Genomic DNA, 25,928 nt, shown 5'->3' on the forward strand with positions numbered 1-25,928 from the left:
TGGACCCTGCTCCACATACCCCTAGAGTGTCTGTGGGACAGAAGGGGGTGGGGCCTGGGGACTGTGGCTAGGCCACAAGGAGCAGAGTCATACACCAGGGATCCTTAGGTGCAGAAGTGAGAGGCAGAGATGTAACCACCTGCTACAGCCACCTCTCTCCCACTTTTTGGGTGAAGTGACTGGGAGGCAGAGGGGACAGGGCTAGAGTTGACAGAGAGGGAACCCCATATGGATAGGATAAGTGGGGGGGGGGGGGGGTGGGGCGGGAGAAAGCAAGAAGAAAGGATGAAAAGACCAAGCACGGAGAATGTGAGCCTGCAGACACTTCAGTCTCATGAGAACCCTTCCAGAACAAAAGCCCTCCCCTCCCTCTGGCCGTCACCCCAACTGTGCCCCTTCCTGGAGGATGCCCCGAGGACTGCTGCTTCACTTATGGAGGTATGCATCCAGCCACAGCTCCCCAGACTTCTTCAGGGAACTGCAAAGAGAGAGAGAGAGAGAGAGAGAGAGAGGGGACCAGGGCTTAGGAACCAGCATACAAAGAGGCCAAGGCATCCAGGCACTTCCTCTCAGCTACTGACCAGGGCTTGCCACTTACCACAGGGGCTGTGGGCTACTGACTAATGCTCTCTTGGGAAAGGAGAGAGGTCTTCTTCCAGCCCCAGGGGGGACCAGAGGTCAGTAGTCCCCACTGTGAGCTAGGGTCTCTACTGTAAGTAAGCCTGGCCACGTGCCTCTCGCCTCCTCAGCCACACCTCATTTCTGGTCCCTTCCAGTGCCCCGGAGTCCCAGCCCCAGTCAAGCCCGTCCCCTCACCTCACAATGTCCAGCAGGGCCCTCAGTAGCGGCTTCTCCTGGTACTCGATTCCATGCTTGGCGCAGAGAGATTTCACCAGTGGGGCAATCTTGTGCAAGTTGTGCCGAGGCATGGTGGGGAAGAGGCTGCAGGACCAGGTGGGCAGAGTGAGTACAACACGGGAACCATGTTCTTCACCTCGTCCTACATCCCAGGGAGGCAGGCAGCTCTGAGGCCCTATCTGTAGCCAGGACAAGACTATGTGGCTCCTATCGACTGCCTGTAGATGCTACTAGTGGTATATACAGGGGCAATTTCTGAGCAGGGGCATTCCTGAAAGCCACAAAGAAACAAAGCTGAGCATCATGGCTAATGCCTGTGGTCTCATCATTTGGGAGGCCAAGGCAGAAGACCCTTGTAAGTTCAATACCTCAAAAAAAAAAAAAAAAAAAAAAAAAAGAAGGAGGAGGATGAAGAACAATGGGAGACAGCAGGGACAGTCCTTTGACCACCTAGATACCAGATATGCTATCTAGCTAGTCCTCAGTTTCTGTGGGATGGTTTTGTGAGCTTTCTGTATCTGCAGAAAGGCCGCACAGGAAGGACCACAGTCCCCAGGGTGGCCATGTGGCACAGAACCTGGACTGCAATGCCTCCAGGACATGCTGGTCCCAGAGCCCCTCTCCTACCCAGCCATGCTCTAGGATGGGGCAGTGGTCTTGTCAACAGGAGAGGATATACGACATGGCGCCCTTGCCCTGTGGGTTGGTGGCCACACCCCAGCATTGTGTGGCCGCACTCACTGGTGCTCAATCTGGAAGTTGAGGTGCCCGCTGAACCAGTCATTGAAGAAAGACTGCTCCACATTGCAGGTGGCTGCCAGCTGCAGAGGGGACAGGGGAGAAGTGGCTGGGGTAAGAAGAAAACCAAAGGACCCAGATTTATTCTATAAAGGTCACCTTACCCAGGTCTCAGCGACAACTCTCTGGGCCACATCATGCTACTGGAAAGCCTCACCCGTCCCAGGTCCCCTGAGAGTCCTACCCTTCCTTCCACATCTTCTTTTCTTTTTCTTTCTGTTTTTGTTTTGTTTCATTTTGTTTTTTGATTTTCAAGTCAGAAAGGTTTCTCTGTGTAGCCTTGGCTGTCCTGGACTTGTTTTGTAGACCAACCAGGCTGGCCTCAAAGACAAGAGATCTGCCTGCCTCTGCCTCCCAAGTACTGGGAGTGCAGGTGTGCACCACTGTACCTAGCTCCATATTTTCTTCTGTGATTTAACACAAAACAAAACAAAACAAAACAACAAACTCATTCTGGCCTTGGACTCCTGATCCTTCTGTCTCCACCTCCCAAGTACTAAGTTATAGGTATGGGCTACCATGTTGGGCTTATTGGGTGCCAGAGATAAAACCCAGATTTTATGCATTCTAGGCAAGCTACATGCCCAACCTTCCTACCACCCTTTCTTGCTTAACTTTGAGACTGTTAATAGGCAGCAAGTACTCGTAGGGAAGGCCTGTATAGGCCTGGAACTACCGAGGCAGTCAAGTCTGGATGAAGGCATGGTACAGGGGTCCAGGCACTGCAGGGTCCCTGTGACTACCTTCGCTTTCCCTCACCTGGCTGCTGAACCAGTCCCGGTAGTGGTCAAGATCAATCTCCATGACGATATGATTCATCTGTGTGACCCACACGAACCAGTGGCTCTCCAGGAACCTAGAAGGCAGCACAGCTCAGTGCTGAAGCCTCAGGGTGTCAGGGGACAGGCAGCCACATAGAGACAGACCCAACTGTGCCTACCCTACCCCCCATGGCAGGTACAGTCCCATCAAAGTCAGTGCTCTGAAAAGCACAGGGTGAACCAGCAAAGCTGGGGTACCTGATGAAGTTGAGGAAAACCAGGGCTCCCAAGATGCCATAGAAAGGGATGTAGGTGTAGAAGAAACGCACATAGTAGCTGATGGCCCAGGCCAAGTCCTGTAGGGTAAACAAGATGAGACTTAATCTGCTCCACTCTTCTTGGCATGGTACACCCGACCACAGAGGCATGTACACACATAGCTCATCTCACACTGCTTGGCACAGGTGTTCAGAAGAAACCACGGCAGGCTGCTAGGAAGTTGGACACTGGGCATGCACTCATACACTTGCCCAAACCACCTGTTTGCATGGAGTTTGCATGGTGAGTTTCAGGAAAGAAATGAGATATTAGCTAACAGGTAGCCATTAGGTGCAAAGGATTATAATGTGAGACCCCAACAGGTGGCTGGGTCACTGTCCATCTTCAGTCTTGCCCCTGCTCAGGCACCTGGATTACCTTCCTTTTGGGGAAGAGGGAAAAGGCCAAGGGACACACACCATCCTTCCCTGTAACCTAGACTAGGTCACTTCTTAGGTTGGACTCTCTTCTTGGTCCCCCTCTTCCCTCCTCACTTTGTCTGCCCCTCTTTGGGGTTGGTAGCAAGGTCTTAAGCTTGGATGGCTCTCCCGGGAAGCCTCCACCCTCCGTCACAGGCTCACCAGCAGTCATTCTGCACAGAAATCCATGTTTCTCCACTTCCTCTGCCACTCAAGCTGTGTATCTTGGCTGGACCAATACCCAGAGCCTCCCTTTGCTCTCCTGTTGTTGATGGTCCTCATTCATCCATGGCAACCAGAGGCCTGTAGCACATCCCATCTCTCTGCTACAACACCCTCCCATGTAAGCCAAGTGGCCATGGAGATCTGCAGGATCCAGACGTTCTTTTGCCTCTGCACCCTGACCCAGCTCTCTCAGGGTGTTTGCATAAACCATTTTCGGGGTCAGGAATGCTCATGCCCAGCCTACGCTTATGTAGAAGGTTATTTCATCAAGGATCAGCCTCTCTGAGGCACTAAAGAAATGCCAAAGGGCCTGGAGAGATAGTTCAGTGGTTAAGAGCAATGGCTACAGTCACAGAGGACACGGGTTCAATTCCAAGAGCCCACATAGAGGCTCACAGCCACCTGCAACTCTATTTCCAGGTGACCTGATGCCCTATGCTGGCCTGTGTTGGCACCATGCATTGCACAGATATGCATGCAGATAAAACACATACACATGAAATTAAAAACAAAAGATCTTGAAATGACGAGAGAATCTGGGCCATTGGTGTCTTAGTTCAGGCACAAAATGGAGAACAAAACCAGAATTTACATCGATGGTGGAGACATGGAAAATTCCAGAACAACTTAGGGGACAACAGTGGCCCTATTCAGTGCTTGATTCATTGCAAGGATTGAGGCTGGTCCCTGGCACCATTCCAGGTAGTCAGAGTGTTGCCAGCCAAGTAGGAAAGGGGATGGGTACCTCAGGAGGGCCGGAGTAGAAACAGTTACAAGAGCCAGGAGTCGCTGAAGCAAACATGCTCTCAGATTTAGCAAGGTGGCTCTCTTGGCCAAGAGAAGCAAACACAGCAAGCTCTAGTGATACTTTGGTCATCCTTACTTTCATTTTTATTTTTCTGGTCCTGAGTTTGAACTCAGGGTCTCATGTACGCTAGGCAAGCACTCTGCTACTGAGCCACATCCCCTGCCCCACTTTAATCTATTGCATAAATGCAGTGCATAAGTATGTATGTCTGCATATTGTGTGCATATGCATAGGATGTGGTACACACACAGAGACATACACACACACACACACACACACACACACACACACACACACACACACACACACACACACACGGCCAGGCATGGCTTGGGAAGTAGAGGCAGGAAGATTGAGTCTAAGCTAGCCTGGGCAACACAGTGATAGCCTATCTCAAAGTTAGGTAAAGTACATACATAAATGTATGGAAAGCCCAAAAGGTGAAGGTTTAAAGGCTACCACACCCAGCCACTTGTGGGAATTTAAATGGCTAAGAAGACCCACCAAGGGTCTGTACACTTGTCTGTTCTCTCCTGAGGGCAGAGACCATGGTTCCATGCCAGCAAGCTCTCTGCTGTGGTGACCACTCCTTAGAGCTCACTCTACCCTGGACACTTATGTTGTACAAAAATCACAACTGTGACTCTATGTAAACCCAAGCTTGCCTCCCCGAACCTACATGCACCCTGCCTCCCTCGCTGCAGGCACCCTTAAGCTTGCTGTTTGGGATAGAAACATGGGCTCTGGGATGGCTAAACTTGGTTGTCAACCTGACTTCATCTGGAATCCACCAAAAGAAATCACAGAATAATGAAGCTTTCTGTCTGCTTGCCTTCACTCTGGCTGGCAAGCATGTCTACCCTGTGGCTGAAGTGTTCCTTCATTGGTGTTAGAACCTATTCTCTAGGAATCCCCTGGGACTCCAGAGCCAAACTGGGTCTGCTGAGGCATGCAGTCTCGTGGGCTGAACAACTGCCAGACTCTTGGCTTTCCTAGCAGGAGACAGCCATTGTGTTACTCCAACCCTTGCCTGTAAGCTATTCTGGTAATCCCCTTGTGTGTGTGTGTATGTGTTCATCCTATCAGTTCTGGTCTTTCAGAGAACTCTAACTCATCTTTCCAAACTCAGACCTGACATTCTAACCCCCAGCACCCCAAAAGGCAGTGTTTTTGGAAGTAAAGTCCTTGCCATTAGAACTCATAAAGACAAGGCCATTCAGACGGGTCCCAGCGGACTAGGACTAGTGCCATCCTTTAAGAAAGGAGCAAAACTAGGAGTTCAACTCAGTTGATAAAGTGTAAAGTGCTTAAAACTTTAATGCCCAAAACCTACATTCAAAATCTGGGCATGATAGCACACACTTGGAACCCTGGCACTGGGGAGGCAGAGTCAGGAAGATCCTGGGCCTTGCTGGACAGTCTAGCCTAATCCGTAAGCTCTAGGCGAGTGAAAGACCCTGCCTCAAAGGAAGCGACACCTGAGGTCTCTGTGGTGGTTTGAATGAGATTGCCCTTGCACAGGCTCATATATTTGAATACTTGATTCCTAGTCGGTGGAAGTGTTTGGGAAAGACTAGGAGGTGTGGCCCTTTTGCAGGAGCTGTGTCACTGGGGGTGGGGTTTGAAGTTTTAAAAGTTCACACCACTTCCAGTTAGCACTCTGCCTCAAGACACTGCCGTGCTCCCTGCCATGGTGGTCATGGACTCTCACCCTCTGAAACTATAATCCCCCAACAAACTCTTTTCTTTTATAAGTCGCCTTGGTCATGGTGTCTTGTCACGGCAATAGAAAAGGAACTCAGACAGTTGTCATCCGGCATCCGCACGCACACCCACACGTTTACCTGCACCCAGAGACAAACCCAAAAGCACAGCAGAAAACCAGGAGAACACCTAACTCAGATACAGAAAAGCCTAGAAAGAAGATGATGTAAGAAGAGAGATAAAGAGAACCTGGAACTAGTCATGGACCTCAGCCCCAGGCTGTTGGCAACTGATTTTAGACTTCTGGCCTCCAGAGAGTGAAGAAATATGTTTCTATTGCTGAAGTTATCCACTACCCATGGGCCGTGTTGGCCTCTCATCAGGAACTATCAAAGGGACTCTGCAAGGGCAATGACTGCTGGGTGTCGTTAGACCTGACATACTGTGGTTCTAGTGGCCTCAGGGACAGTCCCTTCCTGAGAGTGACAAAGCAGCTAGACTTGGGGGTAGATGTCTGGGGACCCGCAGGCCCACAGAGGCACCAGGGGTAAAGTGCCCTAGTCACATTTCCCCACAGCTCGGCAGCACCACCTGACTCACCACCCAGTCCCTGCGGCTGATCATGGTCATGATGATCTGGTACTGGAAGTACATGGGGATGAGCAGCGGCGGTCCGACTGTAGAGAGAACAGACGGCCAATCAGAAGCGAGGGAGCCAGCATGACATCACCTTCAGGCTGGCTTAGTGGTCAGGCGCCTGGGGGCCTCGATGAAGGGAACAAGGTTCAGTGGTGTTTGCACAAGCTGACTGCTGGCAGCCCTCTCTTGAATGGGTCTGCTGTCATTTTCTCCATTTGAAAAGGGTACGAGAGGAAATGGAACAGATGGGCATGCTGAGGTGAGAGCAGTGTTGGGGACCTCGGGCACCGTACTCACTCAGGAAGAAGTATTCGTGCTGGTGGTTGTAGGGCAGGTATTTCAGTTTCTTCTTGCCATACTGAGGAGAGAGGAGAGAGAATAAACACCAGCCTCTGGTCCCCTCCCTCCAACCCATTTTAGGTGCCATCCTCCTCAGCAGAGACCACCTCTCTTTCCCATCTCTCTGTATCTGGGTCCCACAGGGTTAACAACAGCTGCTAATTTCCTTGGGCTTAGCTGCATACGCTACCATGTTTACTGGAGTTAGGGTCAGACCCCTGGCATTGGCAGCCCCAGTGAGCTATGCTCAGTCACCTGTCCTCAGTGGACCAATTTTAAAATTGTGTTAATGGAGAAAAACAGAGAAGAGACCCCAATGACACCGCCCCCCAACACACACATTTACCCATCTTTCGGATCCTAGAATGGAGTTTTGGTTTAAACGAAAAGCAAAAGGTATATGTAACTAGCCAGGCCTGGTCCAGGTGTGGCCCTGCCCATCACTGACCCATCTTTGTCTCTGTTCCAGTCTTTCATGCAAGGTGGTCTGACAAGTTCTCAGAATTGTGTGAGATCTCTTTTCTGGGAAACAAGCTTTTCCTCTGGCTGGCACCAGGCTTCAGCCTTTTCCTTCTCACCGGTGTGCAATTTCTAAACTCTTGTTCAATAGCCTGAGAGGCAAAGGGAGCGGGCAGACACTTCTCTTTAGAACGCCTTCATTCCTGCCAGCGCTGTGAGGCCAAAGCCTTGGCCAGCCCTCAGGTTGGGGCTGAAGTTCAGGCTCAGGGTTAATTACTGCCCAAGGCCATAGGAAGTAGGCTTGCTAGTTGTTTCCTCCTGCTGTGGTTTTGTTAGGCGGGCCTAGGAATAGACTCCAAGGCCTAATCAATATTAGGCAAGTCTTCTGCCATTGAGCTACACACCTAGCCCTTGGGCCAACATGATGTTAATAAAAAAGCTTACAGACGCCTGGGTGTGCAGAAGGGAGCTTTTGGGGCCATCTCTACCCTTCTGGGAAGGACAGAGGCTCCCAGGTCTCTACGTGGGTTCTCCCTGCGGACTATTAACAGCTAGGAGAATCCAAACAAGGACCAGGAATCCTTAACAATCACTGTCCTGGGATTTCTCTGAGATCTTGTAGTAATTTCTAAAGGCTAATTGCTGTTCCTCGGAGGTTCTGGATACACGAGGAAGCCAGTAGGACAGAGGAGGTCATAAGGGGCTGGAGAGAGGGCTAATCTGTTAAGAGCACTAATTCTTCCAGAGGACCCAGGCTTGGTTCACAGCACCAACATGGTGACTCACAACCTTCTACAACTCCAGTTTCAAGGGATCTGATGCCCTCTTCTGACCTCTAGGGACACTGTGTAGTCACACGGTATACAGACACATGAGGAGGCAGAACCGTTATGTAACACACACACACACACACACACACACACACACACACACACACACACACACACACACCCCAGCAGTAGCAGCAACCCTTTAATTCCAGGTCCTGACTCCTAGGGAACAGCCCAACCAACACTACCATGCATCTAGGAACACCTACCTACTCTTTTTGCTTGCAATGCTGGGCAGGGTGGGAGGGTGGATGGGGTTAAGCCTGTGCTTGGTCAACAGACCCAAACTTCTTAGCTGCTGCTTCTTGACAACACAGAGCCTGTGCAGGTTCCCAGGCTTCTCTGAGCATGCTTGGCTTCCAAGTCACTGGTCATTAAGCATTGCCAATGGGAACTTGGACATAATGACAAACTGACTCTGGGACAATGCCACCCTTCTCTCTCCAGACCCAAAGATTTAAGCCACCCTCCTTGAACACGTTCTTTCATACTTTCTGGGGTCAGTAGAGTAAAATGAGTTACAAATGGAAGAAAACTTGGCTGACTCATAGGCCGGCACCTCTGTCCTCCAAGTGAGGAGACAGAGTGGGAAGTATGTGTCAAAACCGCAGAGGTCCATGGGCTCCCACAGGAAGGGGGTGTGGGTGGGAACCAAGTTCAGCCTGTCCCCATGGTGCCAGTGGCCATGGTCACACGTCTGCCTGCCGAAGGACAACCAGAAATGATCCCTTTGTTCTTCAAGGCCTCCTGTGCCTTGGCAAGGTCTCAAGCATTCCCAGAAAGTATGTTGCGTACACACAGTCTGTCATTAGGGTCAGGCCTGACATGGCCTTGGAGAGGTCGGAGCCAGGGAAGCCTCAGAGGGGCCTTTGATGGTTTCCCAGTAAAGGGAGGGGATGTGAAAGGCTGCTAAGAGGGAAGAGAGATACCTACCCGGCCCTCAAGGTGTCCAGTGAGTGAGGAGAGCAGCAGCCTAGGGGGACATGGGGACAGCCTCTGGCTCCTGCTCTAACCTCCTCCCAGAAGCCAAATGGGCACCGAGGCCCAGCTTGGAGGTGCAGCCTTCTCAGCCTGGGAGCCTCCCAGTCCTATCACATCCAAGCCAGCAGCTTATCTGTTCCCTCTTGAGGTCATGCTGGCTAGTTTTTATGTCAACTTGACACACAAGCTAGAGTCACTGGAGAGGAGGGAGGCTCAATTGAGAAGATGCCTTAGTAAGATCGGCCTACGGGCAGACCAGCAGGATTCTTAATTAGCGATTGACGAGGGAGGGCCCAACAGGTTAAGGGTAGAGCCATCCCTGGGCAGGTGGTCCTGAGTTCTGTAAGAAAGCAGGCTGAGCAAGCCAGGAAGAGCAAGCCAGTAAACATCAGTCCTCCATGACTTCTGCATCAGCTCCTGCCCAAGGTTCCTGCCCTGACTTCCTTCAGTGATGGACTATGATATGGAAGTTAAGTCCTCTCCAACTTGCTTTTGGTCATGGTGTTTCATCACAGTAACGGTAACCCTAACAAAGACAGAGACTGAGTACCAGGAAAAATCTTTAGGTCGGCGGAGGTCGGAAGGTCCCTCTTAAGAGGACCATGGGAGGGGATCACACCAGGGGAGACCATTTGAAGGTTGTATTTGTGTAGCAAGTACTGTTTCCATTGGTGTATGGTCACGGTGGGCAATAACTGAGACTGTGGGCTGCCCCCCCTTGGCAAGCATTGTTGGATCCCACATGTGCTTTCAGCATCCCAGACTGACTCACTAACGTGGCCAAGCCACCCACCCCAGGCAGCGGCAAGTCTCAGAGGCAGCCTCTGTGGATGCCCAATCGTAGGGCTTGCAGGGACTTAGCACTGGAAACAATTCCCACTAAACCAAACTGCTTAACCTCCCTGGCCTTTGGAATCCTTGCTGCAAAGTGGAGGCATGATGTGTACATCACAGGGATCTCAAGTGATGCAAAGCGCTATGGGATGGTAAGCAGAGCATCAGTTATAGTAACATCTGCATGCACAAAATGACGTGTTGACACAGCCTTGCATGTCCGTTTCCAACTCAATGGCCTCTGAAGGGACAGCCACAAAAAGATGTGTTAGGGTAGGGTTGACTATTAGAAATGTGCAGTTCATTAGAAGAAGAGCTCGAACAAAAAAAAAGTTGTAGCTGAAGCTCAACCTGAAATGGGCTGTGACTATGACTGTGACTGTAACCAGCAGCTGTGACTGCTAACAGGGGCTGTGACTGTAACCAGCGGCTGCAACTGTGACTGCTCACAGGGGCTGCGACTGTGACTGCTAACAGGGGCTGTGACTGTGACTACTAACAGGGGCTGTGACTGTAACCAGCGGCTGCGACTGTGACTGCTCACAGGGGCTGCGACTGTGACTGCTCACAGGGGCTGCGACTGTGACTGCTAACAGGGGCTGTGACTGTGACTACTAACAGGGGCTGTGATTGTGACTGCTAACAGGGGCTGTGACTGTGACTGCTCACAGGGGCTGTGACTGTGACTGCTAACAGGGGCTGTGACTGTGAATGCTAACAGGGGCTGTGACTGTGACTGCTAACAGGGGCTGCGACTGTGACTGCTAACAGGGGCTGTGATTGTGACTGCTCACAGGGGCTGCGACTGTGACTGCTCACAGGGGCTGTGACTGTGACTGCTAACAGGGGCTGTGACTGTGAATGCTAACAGGGGCTGTGACTGTGACTGCTAACAGGGGCTGCGACTGTGACTGCTAACAGGGGCTGTGATTGTGACTGCTAACAGGGGCTGTGACTGTGACTGCTAACAGGGGCTGTGATTGTGACTGCTCACAGGGGCTGTGACTGTGACTGCTAACAGGGGCTGCGACTGTGACTGCTAACAGGGGCTGTGACTGTGACTGCTAACAGGGGCTGTGATTGTGACTGCTAACAGGGGCTGTGACTGTGACTGCTCACAGGGGCTGTGGCTGTGACTATAATGAGCAGCTGTAACTGCTAACAGAGGTTGTGACTGATAACAGGGGCTGTGATTGTAAATGCTGACAGGGGTTGTGGCTGTGACTGTAACCAGGGACTATGAGGCACTCTGAGAGAATTATGTACAAGGTGGAGCCAGCTCAAGAGAGAGAGGATGGGGGTTTTGCAGGCAGCATTGCTGCAGGGGCAAGGCTACCTCAGTCTTTTGGGGCCCAGATGATTCTGTCACAGTCCCCAGATGCTACAAACGGAGCTTTAGATTTTGGTGTTTGCCATGCTGGCTATCAGTCCCACCTGGTTGTTGTGCCCAGCCTCTGGGGATGTGAAGGTTTACCCTGTGCCAGTCTGTGTTGGGAGTATGGACCTTGGGCTCTGATGTCACAGGTGATCACAGCGAAGAGGCTGCTCAAGACTTACACTCTTTTAAAAAAACGTATTTTTCATTTTTATGTGTGTGTGTCTGTGTGTGTGCATACGTGAGTGAAGACACCCATGGAAGCCAGAAGAGGGTGTCAGATACCCTGGAGCTGGAGTTACAAACAGTTGTGGGTTGCTCAACATGTTTTGCTATAATCTGAACTTGGGTCTTCTGAAAGAGCAACAGCTGATCTTAAGCAGCCGCTGTGCTTACACTTTTGAATAGTATTGGAACTGTTAAGGACAGTGGAGACTGCTGAAGGTGGACTGATCACATTTTGCACCATGAGAGGCCACGAGACTATGAGAACAAGCAGGGGAAAGGCTACAGCATGAAAGCTATGCGATTGGGCACGAAGAGACAGCCCTGCTACAGTGACTATTGATTATCAACTTGACAGGCTCCCTAGACTCACTGAGAAACAAGCCTCTGAGAACGCCTGTGAGGGATTATCTACATTAGGTTAACCGAGGTGGGAAGACCCACCCAACTGTAGGCAGCATCATTCCACATCCTGGAGTCCTCAACTGACTAAAACGGAGAAAGCAAACAGAGCTGAAGCCTCGTCATCGACAGCAGATGCAGAGACTAGCTAGCTTCCTGCCTTCGTGCCCTCCCTACTGTGAACATATCACCTTTAACTCTAAGTCCTAATAAGCCCTTCCTTCTTTAAACTGGATGTTGTCAGGCATTTTGTGGCAGCAAGAACAAAACAGACAAATACATAAACACATCAGACACGGGCAAGGTCATGTTTCAGTGAGATGACACATTTGAGGAATGACAAGGGCCTTCCTTGTCTGGCTAAGGCTGAAGGGTGGTTTGGCAGGAGTTACCACAAGGTCAGTTGCTGCCTCTGAGAACTCCCTGCTCATACACAGAGTAATGAGCAACGGGGCCACAGCAGGTACAGGCAGGATGCAAGATGCCTATCTAAGTCCCCATGAAGAGGAACACATATGTCCTAGGCTGTGGGATGGGGGCCTGAGGTTTGATGGAAGCAAGGAGGTAGGTAGAAAGTCGGGGTGAGTTCAAGGTGAGTGTAGGAGGAAGCTGGCATGCTCCCACTTCTAGGAGCATATTGACCTCACTGTAGGGACAGGGACATGGCAAAGGCGGGCAGGGGCAGCAAACAAGACTGTTGCATGTACCACGGTTTAATCAGTCTGAGAGTCCCCGCCCAGCGTTGAAACCCCAAGCAGAAATAACAGAGTAGTGTGGGTAGAGGGAGGACATTGGCCTCCTAATTTGTAAGAGTATGACTGACTGGCTGATTGATTGGTTGCTTTCCCAGGGCAGTAAAACCAAAGGGAAAGCTGGACTAATGAAATAGCCGCAGGGGCTATTACCTGGGTATGATGAGGCAGCCAGCAACTGCACAGTTAAAAAGGAGCATGCATGAGGCAGTATGCAAAGCAGGAAGCTTTGTCCCAGTCACACAGCCAGCATCCTGAGGGATGACCGACAGCCTAGAGCAGACACCGGGGTGTAGGAGAGCTCACCCTCTGTTGTCTAGGAAAGGCAATTGAGCCCCTTAGTGGCTGAGGACACTGACTGACTCCAGAGAGTGTACAAAACAGACCATTTCACACTCGAATCCTACTAGGGAAAAGTTACAGACTGAGAGCCAGTGAAATGGCTCAGAGGCTAAAGGCCCTCACTGCCAAGACTGATAACCCCAGTTACATCCCCAGAACCCACATGGTCAAAGATTAGAACCGACTCCTACAAGCGGTCCTCTGAGCTCACGCCGTGGTCCATACCCACGCAGGTAGACCACACACAAATTGAATGCATCAGTGTAAAAACTCGCCCCTCCCCCCAGGCTAAAAGCTGAGGAGTGAAGCCATAAAACACAGTAAATACTATGTGTGGGGAACTTTGCTACACCAAAAAGAAGACCCAGGAGATGAACTGAGTACATATCGCCACATAAAACTCCCTCCCGGAAGTCATAAACGTGACCAGATGGTGGAAGATTGCTCTTAACATTTCTGTGAATTGAATGCCCTGGTGGCTGGTCTGCTCTAGTCATCTGCACTGAGATGAAGGCCTTTTCAGGCATCAGCTCGGGGAGCCTAGAATGGATGCTCAAGGCCCCCCCCCTCCGCCCCCCAGGCATGGCCATTGAGATGTTTGAGGCTCTGTTGAGACATGCTGGACTCAAGTTGTCACCTCAAGCAGCGACCAGGGCTCCTTTCAGGCCAGCATGTTCTCCTGGGCCCTTGCACACAGTTCAATCAGGAACACAGGAAACATGGGCTTTCCCTTGTGAACACCGGAATGCCCAAGGGAGACTTCTTGTGGTACCACTGTGATGCTGGCCTCCATCTTCAAATGCCACTGTCAACAGGACAAGCAGCCTCCCACAACCTCCCTCCGTAAGCCAGTCAGCATTTGAGGAGTGAGATGTGACAGAATTCATCAGCTAGCAGTGCGGCTGGTCTGAAGAGCTGGTAAGCCTGGCTTTCGTTTATTTGTTAGGGACTCAGGGCCGTCTGGCGAGATCAGCCAACGGCCTTACTACAGACGTTAAGGACACCTTTGTCCTCAGTTATCAGAAGGCCTCTAGCTAATTAACTCTCCTATCCAAACAGTTCTAACAAAGCTAACAATCTGATTCCCAGTAGAGAAACAAAGACAGGTGTTGGGCAGAAAATAGAATCCCTGCCTAGCCAAAGTTCAGAACTATGGCTGAGGTCCTGGGCATCTTGGCTCAGACAGGGCTACAAGCCAGAACTGAGGGGGACAGGCTCTCTCTTGTCTATGTTACAAGGCTTGGATGCCATCACAGCTAGGATACTCCTTTTATGACCCTGTTTACTGAGGGTAAGTTTGTATCCTTCCATGACTGTTTTTTTTTTTTTAGGCTGTGTTCTGCCAAGAACTGTAATTTTTCATCACCATGCTAGGATTGTACCCAAGGCCTTGAGAGTGCTGGGCAAGGACTCCACCACTGAGCTATACCCACAGCTTGTCTTGTGTCCATCCTCAGTGTATTTCCAAGACACAAACATAGATAGCTCCTTTCTCTTCCTTCCATCCTTTTTATAAATTAAACCCAAATATAGAGGGTATAGTTTTTAAAAAGTATAGAACAATGATTTCTGCTCCCTTCCTTAACAGACAGTATCTTGTTATGTAGACTAGGCTGGCCTCAAACTCACAGTAATTCAGTTATTTCAGTTTCCTGATGTCTGAGATTACAGGTGTCCACAACCACACCTAGATTGGTCACATTCTTTTTTGTTTTTGTTTTGTTTGTTTTGAGACAGGGTTTCTCTGTGTAGCCCTGGCTGTCCTGGACTCGCTTTGTAGACCTCAGGCTGGCCTGGAACTCACAGTGACCCACCTGCCTCTGCCTCCCTGAGTACTGGGATTACAGGCGTGCGCCACCACCAAGTCCTACTGATCACACTTTTTAAATGCGTTGAATGTGCCTTATTTTACTTACTATTTGTTTAGCTGTTTGTTTGTTTAAATGTGTTTGGATATTTTGCCTGTGTACTACTTGCATGCCTGGAGAGGCCAGAAAGGGTGTACCTACCGATGGTAGTGAGCTGCCTTGTGCAGATGCTAGGACTCAAACCTGGGACCTCTAAGAGAGCAGCCAGTATCTTTAACTTCTGAGTCACCTCTCCAGCCCTACTTTTTTTTTTTTTTAATTAGTATTCTTTAAATTTCCCCATTTATGTCTGTGTGCGTGTGTGTGCGCGCGTGCGTGCGCCCGCAGGCGTGAGCACAGTGAACATGCAGAGGTTGGAGGATAATTTAGGGTTTGGTTCCTCCTTCCATCATCATGTGGGTCCCAGGGATCAAACAGATTATCAGGCTTGGCAGCAAGCGCCTTTATGCACTGAGCCACCTCAATGGCCTTTTATTTTGTTTTTGACAAAAGTCTCATTATCTAGACCAAGTTAAGCTAGAATTTGAAATCCTCCTGCCTCTATGTCCTGAGTGCTGACCCCATCGCCAGGCATGACAGGGTGCACTTTTATTAAAAGAAAAGTAAGTGACTAGGTGCAGAACCACAGAAGAAAACTAAAGAGCTCAGTGGCAGAGCACGTGCTTGGCGTGAGGTGGGCACTGAGTTTGAAGCCTCACATTTCCCCTGAAGAGGGAAATTAAGATCATTTACACTGTCAAGTGAAATAATGTGTTTCATGCCGTTTTATACAAAAGGAATGCAATACTACACAGTCCCCAAGAGAGGTGAGACCAATGTCCCTGAACTCCTGGAACAAGGACCACATTAAGAGAAGTAGTGAGTGGGCCTGGCATCGTGGAGCACACCTTTTATCCCAGCACTCGGGAGGCAGAGGCAGGAGGATCGCTGTGAGTTCAAGACCAGCCTGGTCTACAAAGTGAGTCCAGGACAGATAGAACTATTACACAGAGAAACCCTGTCAAAAAAAAAAAAAAAGCAACCAAACAAAAACAAAAAGGAGGAGGAAAAGATGTATGCATGTTCACACACACACACACACACACACACACACACACACACACACACACACACACACAGAAGACTCTGAGTGCTGGAGTCAGGGCTTAGTGGCAGGCACTTAAAAAGCACCTTAGTAACAGTGGTCCATTAAACTTAAGGCCAAGAGGTGGCGGAGTTAAGATATTGAATATACATTTCTATACGGTTTCAATGTTTGTACCAAGTAGGTCCCATATTTATAATAAAAAAATAAAATGATATAAAATAAATGTGGGTAAACAGAAGGGAGTGAACCAGCAGTCACAGGTCTGAAGGTTCGTCCTGGACTAACCGGTCAATGGCCGGACCCCAGACCTTCCTATCACTTCCTGTCTGGTCGAGCCATGCTTTCTCAGCTGCTGGCGGGGGCAGCTTGAACAGGGTGCCATTCTCCAGATAACACTTCCTGCACATAAGCTAGCCCACTGGACCCATCTTTGAGGCCTAGAAGTTTGCCTTCTTGAAAAATCTGACCCAGTTTCCTGTGGGTGGGAGGGACACGTCTGCTCCTGAGGCTCTGTGTCCACAATGCTCAAGGAAAGCCAGTAGACTGCAGCTAGGGTAACTCGGGGTGACTAGGCGAGGGTTCTGGTGCTGATGTCCTGGTTGAATGCTGACTCTCTAGAACCTTCCCTCCTCCCAGGACACCTTCTTGTCAATGCCATTCTCTCACTCATACCTCAAGGGGCTGCCACTCGCCGAGGACAAACACGTGCAGGCTCTTTATGTCTGGGTCCTTGTGGAAGATGTTGGGCTTGGCATGGTGCTGGAAGTGTCGATGGTTCCACCAGTTGGCGGAGGCACCCTGTAAGGGGAGAGGAGCTAGGTGAGTCCCAGAGGATGATGAGTCCTTGAGCTTGCCAGTGACGGACCCCGATGGGAACCAGGTCCTTGTACCTCCAACAGCCATGGCTGGCTTCTCCATCACACATGGAGATCGTGTGTGCCTGGAGTCCCTCGAAATCAGACTATAACCCTGCCACTTCTGAATCCAGGCTACTGGTCAGTTCTCAAAGATGTCAAGGCAATTCCCCGGCCTCAGTTTCCCCAGGACTGAGCAAGGGAAAGGGGCTTCAGAAACAATAAAGTTATTTCTACTAGGGGAATTAGCATGCCCCCCCATCTCTCACACACACACACATTCAAAGACGCATTCTCAAAAACAACTAGGACAGAAACAACTCAAATGTCCACCAACCGAAAATACAATGTGATATCCTTACAAGAATGGTTTAGCTAAACTATAAAAAGGAATGGACTGGGTCGGTAACATGGCTCAGGGAGTGAAGGTGCCTGCCGTGAAACCCGGCGACCTGAGTTCGAGCCCTGGGACTCACATGGTGGAAAGAGAGAACCAACTCCTGAAAGCTGTCCGCTGACCTCTGCATACATGCTGGGCTGCCCCTTTCCCCAAATAATAAATACATAAATATAAAGGCCGCTAACGCACGATGTAAGCACAGATGAACGTAGAACCACCACACAAAGCGAAAGAAGCCAGTAAAAGAAAAATCAAAGGCCCCAAACTCCGCTGCTCAAGATCTCAGTCAGGTGAAGCCCAGTGGAAGACAGCTGGTGGCTGCCCAGGCATAGGAGTGAGCAGCGAGGAGGAAACAGGGCTGGGATACAGTGGCTATGGGGCTGGAGATTTGTGGGGACTTGATCTGTGGGTGACAAAGATGATCTAAAATGGTGTCAGAGGTATAAACTGTGTCTGTTCTGCAAGTTACTCCACGTGACACTTTAAAGATGGGCAAACGGCCCTCTGTGTGCATTGTATGCCAGAACCACTATTTCATGGAGACTTTCCCCATGGATCAAAGGCCTTCATGTAACACCTGAAACTACCAGAGGAAAATGTAAAGGGGACACTTGAAGGTCTCAGCCCAGGCAGCCATGTTCTGACAGGCCATAGCAAGAGTAAGACAGAATGGGAGACAAGCTGTGTCAGCTATTCACTGGACGGGAGAGTTATAGCTGGAATGCATGAAAAGGCTACACTATGAGACATCAAGAGAATAAATAATCCATTCAAGAAGTAGACAGATGAATTTAGGAGGCTATAGCCAGAGAAGCAACTACAAATGGCCAGTCTATGAAAAACCACTCACCGTCCTTAGCAACAAAGGAAATGCAAATCATCACTACAGAGACTCCATCTCCTCCCTGCCAAAATAGTGACCATCAAGGAAAAAAAAAAAAAACAAAACAAAAAACAAAAAACGATCCACAAATGCTGCTGGAGGTGCGGGGAGGGGCACTTACTCATCGCTGGTGGGAGTGTAGATTAGTCCAGTCACTATGGAAAAGAGCATAAAGGTTCCTCAAAAACTGCTACATTATCCAACTCTACCACACAAACACAACGTCTAGACACTGGCAACACGGATGGCGACAGTTAGAAACAGCCCTGGGCTTTGCAGTGACCTCCGGCCTCTGCAGACAGCAGGCTTTAAAAAAAAAAAAAAAAAAAAAGCAAAAAGCAAAAAGCAACATGACAGAGCCAGAAAGCTCCCAGGCTAATTTTACTTTTTTAGGAGTCATTCATTTACATATGAAGCCGAAAGGAACGAATGTGCCAAGAGAACCATCAGTGGGAAAACTCCCTGACCCAGAGGCACTGAGGAGGAAGATACAAAGCAAGTAAGCCAGCTGACAGGCCACCAGCATAGAGATGTTCGTGGAATGAGGATTGAGGGTCATGGAGACTGGGCGCACATCCCCTCCCTGGACTTGGGACCAGACGCCATCATATTTTGATTGTTTATACTGTAACCTCTGCTTGGAGTCTCTCCCGTTCGTCACCAAGCAGAACCCGACTTATCCTTCAGTAATTCCTCCTCCAGGGCACAGTGAAGGCTCATCTGCCTGAGGACCAATGACAAGCCTTCTCTGTTCTCAGAATGAGGAGTGAATTGCTGCCTGCTCCAAGCTGGCCTGGACCGGGCCCAGGGGATGTAGTGCGAGCCAGGACAATGCACTTATCTGGGCCAGGTTGGGCTCAGACTGCCTTGGCCTCTCATATACTAGGACTGGGTCACAAGGTGCACCACCACACCAGGCGAGAAGACTCCTTAGCGGAGCTGGGGGAGTCATATCATAGCCTGGGGAGAAAGAAAAAGTATGCACCCTGGCAAATACGTCTATAATACTTTGAAAACCTTCTTTGGGGTTCATCTTGTTTTCAGGTGAGACACTTTCTGAGCTTGACATACTTAAATATTTTTAATTACTTTGCTGAAATGAAAGTATAACAAAAGGGCTAATGTCGTAGCTTGGTGGTAGAATACTTAGCTAGCACGTGCAAGGACCTAGCTTCAATCCCAAGGACCACAACATTTTCTTTCTTAATAAAGTGTATTTTTCTTATTCTTTGATAAGAATAAAATATTTATGTTTAAAATAATTTTAACAGGCTTTTCCATTTTTGACCATTTTATATCTTGGTGTTTTGGAGTTAAAGAATTGATCGTTTTAAAAATGATCTATCAAAGCTGGGCATGGTGGTGAGTGCTTTGAATTCCAGAACTCAGGAAGCAGAGGCAAGTGGACCTCTGAATTTGAGGCTAGCTTGATCTATCAGGCCTACATAGTGAGACAATGAGAGAGAGAAAGGGGCGGGGGGGGGGGGGAGAAAAGAACAATAGCACGTACAATAGGAGTACATGTCTGTTTTGAGAGAGGGTCTCTTCTAGCTCAGCCTGCCCTTGAACTTGCTATGTAGTAAGTAGCCTCCTCCACTTCCTGAGTGCTGAGATCACCAGTGTACACCATCACACCCAGTCTGTATGGTGCTGGAGGTGAACCCAGAGCTTCAAGACACTCAGCAAGCATTTTACCAACTGAGCTATATCCCCAGCTCCCAGAGTTCTACATTTCATAAGCAGAGGCTCTATAGGGAAGCCGGCTCTCTGTCCTGCCCTTGTCTGTCTGATGTAAGAGCTGTGTTCCAAGCTATCCATCAAGAACTCAAGGTCTTGGGGGCAGGAAAGGCCCTCAAGATCCTGCCAGAACCTGGAAACAGGACACAATCCATCTTTGTCCATGGCATGGGGAGAGCAGGGGATAGTGGGCAAAACGTTTCTTTCCTATACAGAGGAGGATTTTGTGCCACAGAGGACAGTGCAGAAGGAAACAAAGCACTTGTGTGGATCCCCTCCTGAGGTTCTGGACAGAGTCCAGGTTCCCAGCCCTTTGAGCCTCAGGGTCAAGCGAACCGATAGCTGGGAACCGCTGAGCCAATCCCCACTGGCTCCCACAATCCAAGCTGACAAACCAAGGGTGCAGTGGGGTCACGGCTACAGAGTGGAGATATTTAACCTGGAGGGCAGGAGGGTGGAAGTCTTAGAAACCCGGCTTTTCTGAGGAAGCAAGTGGATGCTATTGGGATGGACTGACTGTGGGATTTGCTCGAAGGAGTATGTTACGGTTTGAATATGTCAGATCACCATAAACTCGCAGGTTGAATCCGCAGTCCCACGCGATGGCGCTGTTTCAGTAAATGTTAGGGACTTGAGGAGATGGAGGAAGTAAATTAATAGAAGGTGGCACACCTTTGAAGGTTTTTGTCTGCCCCCCTGGTCCCTTTCTTCCTCCAAGTCTCCTGCCTGCTTGCCTTGAGCTAAATAGCTTCTGTCACGTGCTCCTACGAGCAGGGTCACCATAGGCCCACAATTAGCAGAGCTGACCGTGGAGTGACACTTTTGAAACCATAAGCTGCTAAAAGAAGTCCTCCCTCTCCTACGTTGTTTACGTCTGGTATCTTCTTACAGCGACGAGTGATGCATACAGTTGGCAAGAAATGGTTTCCCAAGTAGAAGTGACATAAATCAGATCAGCTCAAGGTCACTGGTGAGCTTGGCTTTATGGACTTGCTGCCTGTAACACTTCTCTCTATGGGTCACAACAGCATGTGACTCGTGTGTGCATTTTAAACAACTTGCTCTTTGATTTAGTTAAGTATTACATAGTTCGACATCACGTTCTAAGGGCCTATCTAAAATGACAGTAGAGGTGATCTGCAACTCCTGATTACAATGGCTTTGGATTCTGTGGCAGCAAGCCACAGACCATTACCAACTAACACCTTGCAGTGCCTTCTGTTGCTAAGCTGCGAGGTTTGGTGGACAAGGTGAATTCCATGCATTTTTAAACACTGGATATTTTCTATTTACAAGAGTTAATCTAATGGGATGGTCACCCAGGCTGCTGATAGACCCTTCCATCTTCCAGCACCTCTTTCTTCCTTCCTTCCTTCCTTCCTTCCTTTCTCTCTTTTTTCTTCCTTTCTTCCTTCTTTTCTCCCTCCCTTCCTTCCTTCTTTTAAAAAATGATTTCATGTGCATTTGTTTTGCCTGCATGTATGTATGAGCCTGTCCGATCCTCTGCAGTTACAGACAGTTGTGAGCTGCCATGTGGGTGCTGGGTATTGAATCCAGCTCTTCTGAAAGAGCACCTGCTGCTCTTCTGAAAGAGCCCCTGCTGCTCTTAACCACTGAGCCATCTCTTGAGCACCAAGTCTCCCCAGGCCCGTTTTCCGTGAGTGTGCAGCTAGATGTTGGAGGGGAGGATTATATGTATGCAATGCACATGGAGGCTGGACCATCTTAGGTAGCATCCCCAGGAACACTGTCCACCTCCTTTGAGGCAGAGCCTCTCACTGGTTTAGAGCTCAGCAAGTGGTTCATACTGCCTAGCCAGTGAGCCCTATGGCTTCTCCTGTCTCTGCCTCCCCAGTGCTGGGATGATGAGCATGCGACACCATGACCAGCATTTTTCATGTGCTCTAGGTATCAAACTCAGGCTATCCTAAGTAATTTGCTGACTGAGCCATCACCTTTCACCCCAATACTTACCTTTAAGTGGCCAATGACGAACTTGTGGACAATGTGGTTCCATATGGACTTCTTATAGACAGAAAGGTGGCCATAGTCATGTTGCAGCCATCCAGCTTGAGCCTGGGGAAAGAAGGCTGTGAATGTCATTGCAGTCCTGGCAAACAGCCATGAGGAATCTGAGGGGTGGGGATGTACAGATGATGGTCAAAGATGTCAGGCCTTACCTGAGAGGTAGCAAGAACGAAGGCGGTGATGAGGGTAGGAATCCAGCCATTGCCAAAGTACGAGAGGATGAACCAGGCGATGCTTTCCATGATGATGATGTGGAACAAGAGGAGAAAGAAGAACAGGTGGTTGGTTTTGAACAGGTTCATGTCCTCAGCAGTCTTCTTCAGGGCCCGGAAGTCCTCGGTGATCTGAGACTGTTGAGCGAGGACACAGAAGAGCGTCAGCCTCTAGACCCTCCAAGGGGACATGTGTTTGAGCCCAGTACACACTACAGCGGTGGCAAGCACCTCGGACCCTGTGTGAGCTCAGCCACCAGGTGCTGCAATGACCACCATTACTATAGGCACATTACAGCTGGGTAAAAGGCAGAAGAAAAGTTGCACCCAAAAAGCATGTGCTTTTAATCTACTAAGTGAATTAAGTCAGTCTTAGAAAGACAACTATGTCATGTCTTTGTAGACTATATAGAAATATAACATCTTTAAAAACAGAAATATGGGACTGGAGAGATGGCTCAGTGGTGAAGAGCACTGTCTGCTCTTCCAGAGGTCCTGAGTTCAGTTCCCAGCAACCACATGGTGGCTCACAACCATTTATGATGTGATCTGATGCCCTCTTCTGGCCTGCAGGTTTACATACAGGCAGAGCATTGTATAGATAATAAATAAGTGAATCTTTAAAAAACAACAAACCCCACATCATTAAAAAAAAAAAAAAAAAAAAAAAACAGAAATATAACATCTTATGTGTACAGATGACACTAAACTAGAAGTGCAGCTGTGGGGGACAAGAGGGACTAACAGCGCGGGAGAGATGGTTCAGCAGTTAAAGCACTGGCTACCCTTGCATAGGCCCAGGGTTCAATTCCCAGCATACAGACGGTGGCTTTCAATTGTCTGTAACTCCAGTCCCAGGGTCATCCAACACCCTCTTCTGGCTTCCAAGGGTACTGCATGCATGTGATGCACAGACTACATGCAGGCAGAACATTCAAACACGTAAAATAAAAATAAAGGTTAAGAGCTGGAGAGATGGCCCAGAGGTTAAGAGCACTGGTTGCTCTCCCAGAGGTCCTGAGTTTAATTTCCGGCAACCACATGGTGGCTCACAACCATCTATAATAAGATCTGGTGCCCTCTTCTGGTGTGCAGGCATCCATGTGGGCAGAACACTGTATACTAAATAAATAAATACATCCTTAAAAAAAAAAAAAAGGTTAAAAAATTTAAGGAGCTAAAGGTGGTAGAAGGAGGGGTTAGGAGGAAAGTGGAGGGGTACGGGACAATATGCTCTAAGTACACGGTGTATACACAAGTATATGTGTGTGAAAATGGCCTCCTATGACCTGTGTAATCATCATCATCTGTATCTTCTACACCAGTGTTCTCAGAAGCATTATTTACAATAGACAAACAATAGAAACAGGAGCTGGAGAGATGACTCGATGTTTAAGAGTGACTGTAGCTCTCACAGAGGACAGAAGCTCTATTCCCAGTACCCAAGTCCGGCCATTCACAGCTGCCTGTGAGTCCAGCTCACCGGCATGTACAGTCAGGTACAGTCTCTCTCTCTCTCTTTCTCTCTCTCTCTCTCTCTCTCTCTCTCTCTCTCTCTCTCTCTCTCTCTCTCACACACACACACACACACACACTACACAGACACATCACTTTTTTTTTTTTTTGAGGAGAAACAACCCAACTATCCAATGACGGATGAGGAGCTAAGTTCCAGGTGTATTTAACCTTTTGACATTAGCATCTGCGAAGTTCATACTTGAGAAGATTTTCTGATTCGAGTCACAACACATACGCAGTTTTCGGCTGCAGGTGGAGTATGCCTGATTGTGTTCCATGCATATAACAGGCTGTTCAGCCTTTAAAGCAAAGGAAAACTTGGCACATTGCTACAACATGTGTCCTATAATGAAGGAAGTTGGTGCTAAATGAAATAGGGCAGTTATAAAAGGATAAATGTTTGCATGAAGATATTGGAGCAAAACCCATGATTCTGTACAAACAGTATACATTAGCTGCCAGATGTGGCATCCCACACTTGAGACAGGAAAAGTAGGCAGATTTGGAGTTCAAGGCTAGCTTGGGCTACATGAGACCCTGTTATCAAAACAACAAAGAAAACAAAAAAACAATGAAAATATACACTAATAAAAAATTTGTAAAGGACAAATACAGTGATATCTTTATCTGTATATTATCTGTATTATCCGATTTATCTGCTAGAGGAGTCAAGCGCTTCGAGACTATAGAATGGTATTTGGCAGGGGCTGAGGGGAGTAAGGAGGTGGTGTTGAGGGTACAGAATGTCAGCTGGAGACGATAGAGATGTTCTAGACCTGGGCTGCGGAGATGGTTTTGCAAGAGGGCAAATGCTGTGCATGCCACTGAACTCCACGCCTTCTGACGGTGCAGGTGCAGAATGGGGTCCTGCTCATGAGCCCTGAAGATGCCAGAGAGGCCTTGGTGAGTGTTGAGCACAGCGGCCAGGGAGGACCGAGAGAGAATCCAGGCCACGAAAGAGCCTGTGCCCTCCATGCCTTCACTGAGGCCTGAGGTACAGGCTAGTAAGGAATTACTCCAGCTCAGGAAGGGAGCAGGAGGGGCCAGCCTGGTCTGGTTCTCCCCAGGAAACTTCTCTGTCCTGGATGGCAGTCAGAAATGCCATCTCTAGGACAGGCAGAGGTGATGGCAGCCCACCCTCTCCTGCCGGCACCAAGGCCACACATAGTATGCCTGTTAAAAAGCTAATTGCTTCAGCTCTGGGACCGTGGTGTGCCTCTGAGGACCTCAACCATCTCGTCCTGCAAGCTGTCAGGCCAACAGGCTCGGCACCCTCAGCCCTACTTAGGGCCTGGAGAAACCTAGGTTCCATGAGACTGGTGACTCTAGTAGGGAATAAGGATTGAGGGGAGGGAAAGAGAGGGACCCTCAAAAGTTAGAGGAACTCTAAAATATGCTGTTCTGTACAATTCCATCATGTATGTCAGATCCAGTGTATACATTGCTCCACCATTAAACACTCAGCTGGTGAGGTCTGGGGAGTTATTTTTACATACCGCTCTTTGAAGCCCAGCACCCAGTAGGGTGTCTGGCTCAGTGACAAATGGTTACTCTTTCTCGACGTGACTCATTCCACTTACCATGTCTCACTGTTTCTGCCCTTTCTTAGATGGTCGTGTAGCAGACCAACATCTGGCAGCTTTGCAAAAAGCAGGTGGGGAGTAAACAGACCAGTTGGGAGACAGGGGATGCTACTGTCACCCAGCTGGTAGCTCCCAGGGGATGCTTTGAGGTCCTCCCTGACCTCGAGCCTCGGGGCCTCCTCCCAGACTGACTCAAAGACTCTCTTGCCACAGCCCTGACAGTCGGGTCCTGGGGAGAAGGTGCTCCCCTACGGTCCATCCAATCTCATCCCACCCACACCAAGGTTACAAGTCCCACTCACGCTCTTGCCACGGTCCAGGCTGGGCTCCTCTGCGGCCAGCTCACCAATCAGCAAGGGCTTCAAGAACTTGCCCACGAAGTCAAGGTCCAGATGGAAGGCGCGGAAGGCATCCTGGGAAGTAGAGAAAGAGGTTGGTAAGGCTGAGCCTCTAACTTCTGCTGGCTCTTCCCACTCCCGGAAGGAGAGTGCTTAGCGGCAGCTCCAGTCCATGATCAGGCACCAAGTGGGGCTTCCCACCACCCCGCGGCAAATGCTCACTCCAGACTCCCCCAGGACGCTCGTCTAGTGCAGGACTCCAACAGCAAACAGTATCCACCCAGAGCCTCTGTACTGGCACCAGGCCTGCTGGGCTGGTCAAGGGTTTGCAGACAGATAGGTCTCCTTGGA

At 49.4% G+C, this 25,928-nt stretch overlaps 1 protein-coding gene across 1 annotated transcript in view; it reads right to left on the bottom strand.

The window, feature by feature from the left end:
• Positions 1 to 247: 247 nt before the first annotated feature.
• Fads2 (fatty acid desaturase 2) overlaps positions 248 to 25,928 on the bottom strand; it is a 34,334-nt gene continuing 8,653 nt past the window's right edge. Inside the window, exons 2-12 of the mRNA XM_051146112.1 lie at positions 25,542 to 25,652; positions 22,079 to 22,276; positions 21,873 to 21,974; positions 16,697 to 16,822; positions 6,828 to 6,888; positions 6,492 to 6,568; positions 2,676 to 2,773; positions 2,416 to 2,512; positions 1,600 to 1,679; positions 817 to 942; positions 248 to 478 (exon numbers count right to left, since the gene is read on the bottom strand). Of these exons, the coding sequence (XP_051002069.1) occupies positions 427 to 478; positions 817 to 942; positions 1,600 to 1,679; positions 2,416 to 2,512; positions 2,676 to 2,773; positions 6,492 to 6,568; positions 6,828 to 6,888; positions 16,697 to 16,822; positions 21,873 to 21,974; positions 22,079 to 22,276; positions 25,542 to 25,652 (1,128 nt within the window). The 3' untranslated portion in view covers positions 248 to 426. The remainder of the gene's footprint in view (positions 479 to 816; positions 943 to 1,599; positions 1,680 to 2,415; positions 2,513 to 2,675; positions 2,774 to 6,491; positions 6,569 to 6,827; positions 6,889 to 16,696; positions 16,823 to 21,872; positions 21,975 to 22,078; positions 22,277 to 25,541; positions 25,653 to 25,928) is intronic.

This window comes from Acomys russatus, chromosome 5 (genome assembly GCF_903995435.1).
Source record: "Acomys russatus chromosome 5, mAcoRus1.1, whole genome shotgun sequence".
In the NCBI taxonomy this organism is placed as follows: domain Eukaryota; kingdom Metazoa; phylum Chordata; class Mammalia; order Rodentia; family Muridae; genus Acomys; species Acomys russatus.